The 12,591-nt window shown below is 46.5% G+C and overlaps 1 protein-coding gene across 20 annotated transcripts in view; it reads right to left on the bottom strand.

The window, feature by feature from the left end:
* The window catches only part of PTK2 (protein tyrosine kinase 2), a 458,969-nt gene that overhangs the window by 88,670 nt on the left and 357,708 nt on the right, over positions 1 to 12,591 (bottom strand). For 8 of the 20 annotated variants that reach the window (XM_040355020.1, XM_040355019.1, XM_040355017.1 and 5 more), the window contains one exon: positions 1,341 to 1,388. The exons of 11 other annotated variants lie outside the window; for them this stretch is intronic. In XM_040355020.1, coding sequence (XP_040210954.1) covers positions 1,341 to 1,388 — 48 coding nt within the window. Of the gene's footprint in view, positions 1 to 1,340; positions 1,389 to 5,670; positions 5,885 to 12,591 lie in introns of those variants that run through there. One more of the 20 variants, XM_040355037.1, reaches the window with a different exon arrangement.

Consider the following 12,591-nt stretch of genomic DNA (forward strand, 5'->3'; position numbering starts at 1 on the left):
ATTTTTGTTCGAAGGGTCTTGTCTGTGAACTTGTTCTGCATACAGACAAGCAGAACATTTTCAGCCAACATACATTAAACTACATTTTTTTTTCAGCTCTTTAGCGCCACCCTTTGGGCAACTTCTGCTAATGTTGTCTGATGGTTAGCATTGGCTCAGAGCATGCATGTTTGTACTTTGGATTTTAGTCCGACTAATTTGTGTACACACGATTGGATAATCTGACGGAACACATTTGTTGTTGGACAATTTGAGAGCATAAAAATCCGGCAACAATTACCCGATGGAGCATACACGGTCGAATTATCAGAGAAAACACATCCATCGGACAATTGTTGTTGGAATAGCCGATCGTGTGTACAGGCCTTTACACATGCTGGTAGGTTAATTGGATCCTGTCTAAATTGGTCCTAGTATATGTATGAATGCGTGTTAGTGACCTTAAAGTGGTAGTAAACCCCCCTATCGTTTTTAGCCAAGGAAGCTGCCATCTTGGCCTCTGTTTAATCTACAACTGCCATAGGTAACTGTTTTATGCATGGGTTTACTTCCGCTTTAAAGCGCAGGTTCACCCGCACATGACACTTTTTCCCCTTAGATTCCTGCTCGTTTTGTCTAGGGGAATCGGCTAGTTTTAAAATATGAGCCGTACTTACCGTTTACGAGATGCATCTTCTCCGCCGCTTCCGGGTATGGGCTGCGGGAGCGGGCGTTCCTATTTTGATTGACAGTCTTCCGAGAGGCTTCCGACGGTCGCATCCATCGCGTCACGACTTTCCGAAAGAAGCCGAACGTCGGTGCGCAGGCGCAGTATAGAGCCGCACCGACGTTCGGCTTCTTTCGGCTACTAGTGACGCGATGGATGCGACCGTCGGAAGCCTCTCGGAAGACTGTCAATCAAGAAGGAACGCCCAGTCCCGAAGACCCATACCCGGAAGCGACGGAGAAGATGCATCTCGAAAACGGTAAGTACGGCTCATATTTTAAAACAACTAGCCGATTCCCCTAGACAAAACGAGCATCAATCTAAGGGGAAAAGAGAAAAAAAAACTTGATTGGGTGAACTCCCGCTTTAAGTTGAAAGCTCCTTGAGGGTAGGGACTGATGTGAATGTACAATGTGTATGTAAAGCACTGCGTAAATTGACAACGCTAAATAAGTAGCTGAAATAATAACACAGATTTGAACCCATTCTCTTCTAGGTCATCTGTTGCTTTCCTTGATATCACAGTTTCTTTTGGCCAGGAAAAATAAGACTTCCAACAATCTCCACAGTTAACCTACAGACAGGAATGCCACATTGCATCTCTGTATGCTAAAACATTTATGCAAGAATTTACCTGTCTCCCAATTTGTGCGTATCCACAGGCACAGGATATGCTCCAATCCTGAGGATCAAAGAGTACAGACTGATCACGTGACAGGTTTTTGCAACACACTGCACTAACTTTGTATACTCTTAAATAAATTCAAAAAATATAAAAAAATTAAAAACATTGCTGAAAGAATGTATCGTGCTAGTCACTCACCACCAGAAAAAAAAAAAAAAAAGACAAAAAGGACCCCAGGCTAGTGTGAAAGGACCATTAGGCTATGTCATCAGCCCATGCAAAGGCCAATCAATTTAGGATTGAAGCTAGACAAAATACTGGCATTCCGTTCTCACAAACATACAATTCCTGGTCTGAGTAAATTAGAACGTTACCAACAGACACAGAGCTCAGGGGTTAGGAAACCTCAACTTTATACTTACAAAAAGAAGCAAATATCTCCCATGATTTACTACCAATCAGAGCCAACCCCAAAGACAAAATATCGAAAGACATTGGGCCAGATTCATAAAGAATTGCGGCGGTGTAACATATCGTATATACGTTACACCGCTGCAAGTTTTCATCGCAAGTGCCTGATTCACCAAGCACTTGCGTGAAAACTTACGCCGGCACCGTCCGGCGCAAGCCCGCCTAATTCTAAGGGGCGTGTGCTATTTAAAGGTAAACAGACATCAAGTAGGTAGAAGGCAGACAAGCGGAGCTTCCCCTTTGGGTGGAGCTCCGCATTAACTACATAAACAATCATTCTGTAGAGCAAACAGTGGGAAAATACTACATACATAAAGTAACAAAGCTGTCCTGTACATATATCTGCTAGATTGATGCCTCCCCATCACTATGGCCCCTCTACACCCCAGATATACCTCCAATTTTGGGGCAGCGTGGGCTCAAGGACAAGCTGCTTTGGGGAAAGTGCAGGCCCCCGATGCAGCTGAGGCCCCTGGGCAGTGCCCACTCATTAAGACAGCCCTGCTTGGCTCATTGTGCTGCTTCTTCCCCTCACACTCCAGCCCTGCTGTACAGGGACTACAAGAGGCTTATACCAGGTCATATGCAGGTACAGTAGTACCTTGGATTTACAAGCATAATCCGTTCCAGAAGCATGCTTGTAATCCAAAGCACTTGTATATCAAAGCGAGTTTCCTAAGCATCAATGGAAACTCAGATAATCGGTTCCACAGTCACTGCTGGTTTATGGGTGGCGCCATTCGAATGGAACTTCCCCTTTATAGTGCCGTCGTACGTGTTGTCCGTCACCGCGCTTTGCTAGAGCTTTTTTTTTCACGATCGTGTGTAGGCAAGGCAGGCTTGACAAGGATCACGTCAAGAAAAAAACAGTTTATTTCCATGACATGAAAAACGGTTGCGTGTACGCAGCATAAGACTATCAGTTGTGAATGATTATGATATAAAAAAGGAGGGACAAAAAAACAAAACAAAAAAAAAAGTACATCTAATGCCAAACCTTGTTTGCAGCTTTGAATAGCGTGTGATTGGCTTAGAACCCCTGTCAGGTATTCATTACTGTCTGGGTCCCCACTGTGGAAATTCGCCCCTTTTGTATTTATCAACACCGGGACAGAAAAAGTAAAATCCAAAACATAAGTTAGTCCCCGAAACACAAATAGCGGGTTCACATTACTGCTGGTTAACGCGCAAAATCACGCGCTATCCTGACATACAGGGAAATGCGCTGCCACGCGGCGGGGGAATTAATAGACCCTATGCATCTGCAAACGCACCATGTGTCTGGGTTTTATTTTCCATGTTTCTCACATGTAGGGCACTCCGAGTCATTAAAGGTGCTGCCCTGAACGTGCCCGCGCTTGGTCACATTTCAACCAAGCCTTAAGCCCTGTACACACGGCCCAGAATCTCGTCAGGAAAAAAAAAAACGTTGTTTTTTCCTGACGACATCCTTGGCAAGATTCTCTTGCCGGCCGCGTGTACACACACTCTATTCAAAATAACCGCTGTTCTTTTGAATGGCAAGAACGCCGTGACGTCATCGACTACCACGAGCATGCGCTCGTCACATTCGATGCCGTCACCGCCATCTTGCTACACCCCTACCTCTTCCTTGGAAGCTACCGCGCACGCGTCAAAGTCATTTTCGGGTTTCCACGGCGACAGGTAAGCATACAGACGCCTGGGTTTCTCGGCAGGAAAACACTGCAGAGAATCACGACGAGAAAACAGAGAGCAGGTTCTCTATTTTTCTTGTCGAGATTCTGGGCAGTTTTCTTAAAGCCGCGTATACACGCTCCGTTTACTCTGCCAGAAGTTTTCTTGCCGAGAAAACCGTGCGTGTGTACGAGGCTTTAGGCTCCATGAAGCTGATAAACTGCAGTTTATTGACGTTTTGGCTTTTTTTTTTTTTTAAGCCCATAAACTGAACTCTATGTTAGCCTATGAGCCCATGCACACCTGGGCATTTTTTTAGTGTTAATGAGCTTTGGAGTTTATTGGCTTTTTTCTGAACGCCCGAAATTTGCGTTCAAAGTCCTGTTTTTTGTCGAAAAAAACTCTCAAAAATGCAAAATGCAGCAAAACGCAGAAAAACGCTTGAAAACTCTCAAAAACGCCAGTGCCAGCGTTTGGCGGTTTTCAATCCATTGAAAAAAAAGTAAAAAAAAAAAAAAAGCTACACTGAAAAACGTTGATTAAAGCTATTGCAAAAACGCTAAAAAAAACGTTGAAAGGCTCCCTGCAAAGCTACTGGCGTTTTTTTTATAGCTTTTATCAGCTTCAGTGTGCATGGAGCCTTAAGGCCTTAAGGCTCCATGCACACTGAAGCTGATAAACTGCAGTTTATTGGCGTTTTGGCTTTTTTTTTTAAAGCCCATAAACTGAGCTCTATGTTAGCCTATGAGCCCATGCACACCTGGGCGTTTTTTAGTGTTAATGAGCTTTGGAGTTTATTGGCTTTTTTCTGAACGCCCGAAATTTGCGTTCAAAGTGCCGTTTTTCGGCGGAAAAAAAAACGCTAAACACTGAAAAACGCAGAAAAACGCTCAAAAACGCAAGTGACAGCGTTTTTTTTGCAGTTTTTAATCCATTAAAAAAAGTAAAAAAAAAAAAAAAAAAAACAAACAACCCCGAAAAACACTGATTAAAGCTATTGCAAAAACGCTAAAAACTTTAAAAGGCTCCCTGCAAAGCTACTGGCGTTTTTTTTATAGCTTTTATCAGCTTCAGTGTGATTGGAGCCTTTACACTGAAGCTGATAAACTGCAGTTTATTGGCGTTTTGGCTTTTTTTTAAAGCCCATAAACTGAACTCTATGTTAGCCTATACACACCTGGGCATTTTTTAGTGTTAATGAGCTTTGGAGTTTATTGGCTTTTTTCTGAACGCCCGAAATTTGGGTTCAAAGTGCCGTTTATTGGCGAAAAAAACGCTAAAAACTGCAAAAAGGCCGAAAAACGCTCAAAAAAGCTTTTTATCCATTGAAAAAAAAAAAAAAAGGTAAAAAAAAAAAAAAAAGCTACACTCAAAAACGCTGATTAAAGCTATTGCAAAAACGGTAAAAAAAACTTTGAAAGGCTCCCTGCAAAGCTACTGGCGTTTTTTTTTGAGCTTTTATCAGCTTCAGTGTGCATGGAGCCTTAGTGCCCATTTACACCTAGGCGTAAATATGCCTGTAGCGCGACGCCGCAGCAGCCCCATATACGCTGGAGGGGTGAGTTTACATTGTCGGCTATGGAGATGGTTCACATCTCCACGACGACCGCCGTACGCCTGCCGCCTGAAAACAAGTCCCAGACCTTTTTTTCAGGCGGCTTTCGGCCATAGCTGACAATGTTGTCACCCCTCCTGTGTATGTTACCGCGGCGTATTTTACCGCGTTTTGTCGCGGCAAATCGCGGGACAAAACGCCGCAATTTGTCGCGGCAAAATACGCCGCGGTAACATACGTCTAGGTGTGAATGGAGCCTTAGAGGGAATTCCCCTTCCAATTGCGTCTTCAGGAAAAAAAAATCGAAATCTCCCCAATGGGACACAAACTGCAAAAATAAAATAAATAATTGATGAAACCCTTCCCAGCATTCTAAAACTGAATTAAAAATGTTTTGTCTTTAGTTATACTTAAAGTTACAACCCCAACTAAGAAAAAAGTAAAAAAACAAAAACAAAAAAAATACAAAAAAAGGAGTGTGCAGAATTTTTAAAGAAAAGGTACAAATCAGGTGCATACAGGTCTCCAAGATTAGAGGAACTACATGTCCAAGCATGCCCTGCAGGACACTCGTCAGCTCCAGCAAAATGAGAACGGGACAAGCAGCCCCCCCAAACCTTTTGTAAAAACAGGACAGAATCTTTAGATTGAACTTACCTAAAGCTGTGCACAAGGCTAGCATGAATTTGTGCTCAGCAGCCCGGCGAGCTGCCGCCTCCTCACTCTGCTATGTGGATTGTTAATGTTGGACCGCTGCCATCCTCTTAGACACTAGAAGGAAATTTGAAGTCAGCGGAGATTCCATAAAGCAAAGCTTCCTCGGGCAGCAGAACGCCACAGATCTCCTCTAACGCCGCGCCGGGTGCACCCCTATACTATCCGAGCGTGCGCCAATTCTCCAGAAATGAATAATTTTTCCCATATTACTCACGCAGATAGGAAAATACGGCACAACTTTCACTCCCCCCCCCCTCTATAAATACTTCTATAGGGCTGTAGGAGAGTGGCTCCAATCCACCAGCATCCAGCGAGGAAAATAAGAGAGTCAGCTGCCTGCCCGGCTGTAAAAATAACATTGCATGTTTCAGATGCCTTGTAGATTTTCCTCAACAACAAAGCCGGGCTCAGATGTATATCTGGAGGTATGGATTCTATGCAGAACACGATTATTAACCCTCCTGGTGCTTGCATCATGTAAAAAACATTTATAAAGCCATATCTATTAGAATATCATGGGCACATTCCTACATACCACCCCCCCCCCCCCCCCCAAAAAAAAAAAATACATATTTTAAGGGCTGCAACGAACGATTAGTTTCATAATCGATTAGTTGGCAGATTATTGTTTCGATTAAATCGGATAAAATAAAAGTAATATGCAATTTTTTGGTTTATTTAACCGCTTGGGATCCACGCTATAGTCAAATGACGGCTACAGCGCGGATCCGAAAATCCAAGTGGATGTCAATTGACGTCCGCCCCTTTGCGCGTTCCCCGCGCGTGCTTCAGAGCGCGCAGCGGGGAAACTCTGTGTTGGCCGTGTCCCTTGGACACAGGCAATCACAGATCGCCGCGAACGGCCAATCAGAGTGGCCGTTTGCGATGCGATCTGTGCGGCCAATGAGAGATGATCTCATATGTTTACATATGAGATCATCTCTCATTGCCGGCTCACACAGAGACAGCGTCCTGTCTCTGGAGAGAGGAGACCGATCTGTGTCTCTTGTACATAGAGACATAGATCGGTCATCCCCCCCAGTCACCCCCCTTCCACCTACAGTTAGAACACTATGCAGGGAATACATTTAACCCCTTCCTCACCCCCTAGTGTTAACCCCTTCAGTGCCAGTCACATTTATACCGTAATTAGTGCATATTTATAGCACTGATCTCTGTATAAATGTGAATGGTGCCAAAAATGTGTCAAAAGTGTCCGATGTGTCCGCCATAACGTCGCAGTCCCAATAAAAATCGCAGATCGCCGCCATTTCTAGTAAAAAAAAAAAAATAATAAAAAATAATAATTCTGTCCCTTATTTTGTAGGCGCTATAACTTTTGCGCAAACCAGTCGCTTATTGCGTTTTTTTTTTTTTTTTTTTACCAAAAATATGTAGAAGAATACGTATCGGCCTAAACTGAGAAAAAAAATGTATGTTTTTTTTTTTAAAATTGGGATATTTATTATAGCAACAAGTAAAAAATATTGTATTTTTTTCAAAATTGTGGCTCTTTTTTGGTTATAGCGCAAAAAATAAAAACCGCAGAGGCGATCAAATACCACCAAAAGAAAGCTCTATTTGTGGGGAAAAAAGGACGTCGATTTTGTTTGGGAGCCACGTCGCACGACCGCGCAATTGTTAATTAAAGCGACGCAGTGCCGAAAGCTGAAATTTCACCTGGGCAGGAGGGGGGTATATGTGCCCAGCAAGCAAGTGGTTAAAGTAATAATGAAAATGATGGGGCAGCACTATTCCTCCCGGGAACACCACTGACAGGGCAGCACTATTCCTCCCGGGAACACCAATGATGGGGCAGCACTATTCCTCCCGGGAACACCACTGACGGGGCAGCACTATTCCTTCCCGGGAACACCAATGATGGGGCAGAACTAGTCCTTCCCGGGAACACCAATGATGAGGCAGCACTATTCCTCCCGGGAACACCAATGATGGGGCAGCACTATTCCTCCCGGGAACACCAATGATGGGGCAGCACTATTCCTTCCCGGGAACACCAATGATGGGGCAGCACTATTCCTTCCCGGGAACACCAATGATGGGGCAGCACTATTCCTTCCCGGGAACACCAGTGATGGGGCAGCACTATTCCTTCCCGGGAACACCAATGATGGGGCAGCACTATTCCTTCCCGGGAACACCAGTGATGGGGGCAGCACTATTTCTTCCCGGGAACACCAATGATGGGGCAGCACTATTCCTCCCGGGAACACCAATGATGAGGCAGCACTATTCCTCCCGGGAACACCAATGATGGGGCAGCACTATTCCTTCCCGGGAACACCAATGATGGGGCAGCACTATTCCTTCCCGGGAACACCAATGATGGGGCAGCACTATTCCTTCCCGGGAACACCAATGATGGGGCAGCACTATTCCTCCCGGGAACACCAATGATGGGGCAGCACTATTCCTCCCGGGAACACCAATGATGGGGCAGCACTATTCCTTCCCGGGAACACCAATGATGGGGCAGCACTATTCCTTCCCGGGAACACCAATGATGGGGTAGCACTATTCATTCCCGGGAACACCAATGATGGGGCAGCACTATTCCTTCCCGGGAACACCAATGATGGGGCAGCACTATTCCTTCCCGGGAACACCAATGATGGGGCAGCACTATTCCTTCCTGGGAACACCAATGATGGGGCAGCACTATTCCTTCCCGGGAACACCAATGATGGGGCAGCACTATTCCTTCCCGGGAACACCAATGATGGGGTAGCACTCGTCCTTCTCTGGAACACCAATGATGGGGCAGCACTATCCCTTCCCGGGAACACCAATGATGGGGCAGCACTATTCCTTCCCGGGAACACCAATGATGGGGCAGCACTATTCCTTCCCGGGAACACCAATGATTGGGCAGCACTATTCTTCCCGGGAACACCAATGATGGGGCAGCACTATTCCTCCCGGGAACACCAATGATGGGGCAGCACTATTCCTCCCGGGAACACCGATGATGGGGCAGCACTATTCCTCCCGGGAACACCAATGATGGGGCAGCACTATTCCTCCCGGGAACACCAATGATGGGGCAGCACTATTCCTTCCCGGGAACACCAATGATGGGGTAGCACTATTCATTCCCGGGAACACCAATGATGGGGCAGCACTATTCCTTCCCGGGGACACAAATGATGGGGCAGCACTATTCCTTCCCGGGAACACCAATGATGGGGCAGCACTATTCCTTCCTGGGAACACCAATGATGGGGCAGCACTATTCCTTCCCGGGAACACCAATGATGGGGCAGCACTATTCCTTCCCGGGAACACCAATGATGGGGCAGCACTATTCCTCCCGGGAACACCAATGATGGGGCAAAACTATTCCTCCCGTGAACACCAATGATGGGGCAGCACTATTCCTCCCAGGAACACCAATGATGGGGCAGCACTATTCCTTCCCCTGAACACCAGTGATGGGGCAGCACTATTCATTCCCGGGAACACCAATGATGGGGCAGCACTATTCCTTCCCGGGAACACCAATGATGGGGCAGCACTATTCCTTCCCGGGAACACCAATGATGGGGCAGCACTATTCCTCCCGGGAACACCAATGATGGGGCAGCACTATTCCTCCCGGGAACACCAATGATGGGGCAAAACTATTCCTTCCCGGGAACACCAATGATGGGGTAGCACTATTCCTTCCCGGGAACACCAATGATGGGGCAGAACTATTCCTTCCCGGGAACACCAATGATGGGGCAGCACTATTCCTTCCCGGGAACACCAATGATGGGGTAGCACTCGTCCTTCTCTGGAACACCAATGATGGGGCAGCACTATCCCTTCCCGGGAACACCAATGATGGGGCAGCACTATTCCTTCCCGGGAACACCAATGATGGGGCAGCACTATTCCTTCCCGGGAACACCAATGATGGGGCAGCACTATTCCTTCCCGGGAACACCAATGATGGGGTAGCACTCGTCCTTCTCTGGAACACCAATGATGGGGCAGCACTATCCCTTCCCGGGAACACCAATGATGGGGCAGCACTATTCCTTCCCGGGAACACCAATGATGGGGCAGCACTATCCCTCCCGGGAACACCAATGATGGGGCAGCACTATCCCTCCCGGGAACACCAATGATGGGGCAGCACTATTCCTTCCCGGGAACACCAATGATGGGGCAGCACTATCCCTCCCGGGAACACCAATGATGGGGCAGCACTATCCCTCCCGGGAACACCAATGATGGGGCAGCACTATTCCTTCCCGGGAACACCAATGATGGGGCAGCACTATTCCTTCCCGGGAACACCAATGATGGGGCAGCACTATTCCTTCCCGGTAACACCAGTGATGGGGCAGTACTATTCCTCCCAGGAACACCAATGATGGGGCAGCACTATTCCTTCCCGGGAAGACCAATGATGGGGCAGCACTATTCCTTCCCGGTAACACCAGTGATGGGGCAGTACTATTCCTCCCAGGAACACCAATGATGGGGCAGCACTATTCCTTCCCGGGAAGACCAATGATGGGGGGGGGGGGAACCAGTCGCATTGACGGAGGGAGTCTTCTAGAGCGAAGAATAAGGTAAGTGTTAAATCATGAGGAAGAATTTACCCACGTAGTGCTATCTAATTATTTCCATCTGGCCCCCTGTAGGTGCAACAAATATCTCCCAAACCTAAAAGGTTTAGAAGATATTTGCAGAAATGACAGGCGCCGATGTGTAGACAACGGCGCAGGCGCACTGAAAGTGCCGTTTTGTCGATGGCATTATCGGGTTAATGCCGTGATTTTGCGCATTGGGCAGGAGTGACGTCATCGCCGCTCCAGCCATTCACAGCGCCGGAGCGGCGATAACAGGAAGAAGATGCGAGGAGACATGGCGGTGGCGGAGGGGAACGAGGAGGACTTTGGGGGCTTAGATCTCAGGTAAGCTATGCATACTAGCTCATTATGTCTTTCTCTTGCAGGTTATTCCCCCCCCCCCCGTTTCTCGGGGGGGTTACTTCCTCTTTAATTCCATACTTCTGAGTTGCGTGAAGGAGCATGTCCCCCCTGATGACTCCTAACATCACCATTGTGTTTTGCGGCGACTAGAGGTCAGCAGGAGGAACCACAGGGGCCTGGCTCAGCTGTTGAATCAGATTGGCTCTTGGAGCAACACAGTTGTTTAGCAAATGGGATGACAGAAACGTATGTAAAATTCGGCTTTTTTCTTAGGTAGGTGTCATTTTTTGACGGGGTCACTTAAAAGATCAATACTTCCTTTTGCACTCATTGTTATAACTAAACCGAGAAAGAAAAAAATAAAAATTCAATAGTAATTGCAAGATAAATTCTCTCTCTCGGCCCCTGTATGAAGCCGCCCTGGCAGTGAAGGGGTGCGAAGATTTGCCTGTATGCACGGCACATATAAATATCTTGTGTTTTCACACTGGGGGAGGAGACGGGCCCCATACATGGACACCGAGCCATGGGAGTCCCGTGGCCTTTCCTCTCCAGCTGCTGAATAACTTGGAGCAGGCACACAATAATATCCAGCAGGGCAAAGTGTCACACTGTGACATATTTTCCCAAACTCAGTATTTTTAGCAGCACAGAAAAAAAAAAGCTGAAACTTTGACTAATTTTCTGATGAAGAAGAAAAAAAAAAAACACCCACAGAAAACCCCCCCCCCCCTGTATATCTGAATAAGATTAGTAACCACATTTTATATATATATACACACACATACATATATAATTTTTTTTTGGGTGGTGGGTTCTATATTTAAAAAAATATATATTATCGTTAAAAGAAATATATTATTTATGAATATGAATATATATATATATATATATATATATATATATATATATATATATATATATATATATATATATATATATATATATATATATACACACACACACACACACATACACACATAATATATTTACATAATATATTTATTTTATTATCATAGCAAGTATATATATTTTTTTTTTTAATATAGAACCCACCACCCAAAAAAAAAAAAAAGTTTATTTTATACTTACAAGACAATTAGATCTCAATATCTGTCCGCGCCATGTCTTCCGGGTTCGTGGCTCTGGCGCCGTGAGTGGCCGTAGCCACAACAATGTCACTCCCGTGCATCTGCGAGGAAAACTTTTTTTCCGGCAAGGTCCAGCAGCGTCTGCCAGACCTTCACAGTGCATGCACCGCTGACGTCAGCGGCTGCATGCAAAGCGAATATCTCTTAAACCGTACAGGTTTAGGAGACATTCATTTTACCTACAGGTAAGCCTTATTATACAATCTAGGCCAGGGGTGGCAAAACACAAGGCCCGCGGGACCTTGTAATGTGGCCCGCACAGCAGCCACCCAATTTTGCCAGGTTTCAGCGTGGCTAGTCTGAGCAGGCATTACAATGTAGAACGAGCGGAGGCGGCGGGCACCAGAGCGGCATTGTAAGCTGTCTTGGCTGCAGAAAGGGAGGCGGAGACAGGGCGGAGACCAGAGTGGCAGCCTGAGACGCAGCGTTGGAGGCGGAGCGGCACATAAGGGGAATATGTAATCATTACATATTCCCCTTACTCTGTGCCGCTCCGTCTCCACCACCGCCTCCAACGCTGTGTCTCATGCTGCCACTCTGGTCTCCGCCTCCGCCTCCCTTTCTGTAGCCAAGACGGCTTACAATGCCGCTCTGGTGCCTGCCTCCTCCTCCGCCCTGTCTCCGCCTCCACCGCTCCTTCTGCAGGCATGACGGCTTACAATGCCGATCTGGTGCCCGCCTCCTTCTCCGCATCGTCTCCACCTCCACCCCGTCTCCCCAGTCCTTCCAGCCAGCGATGCCGGCTTTTTTTGCATGCCACTGAA

This window comes from Rana temporaria, chromosome 5 (assembly GCF_905171775.1).
Source record: "Rana temporaria chromosome 5, aRanTem1.1, whole genome shotgun sequence".
In the NCBI taxonomy this organism is placed as follows: Eukaryota; Metazoa; Chordata; class Amphibia; order Anura; family Ranidae; genus Rana; species Rana temporaria.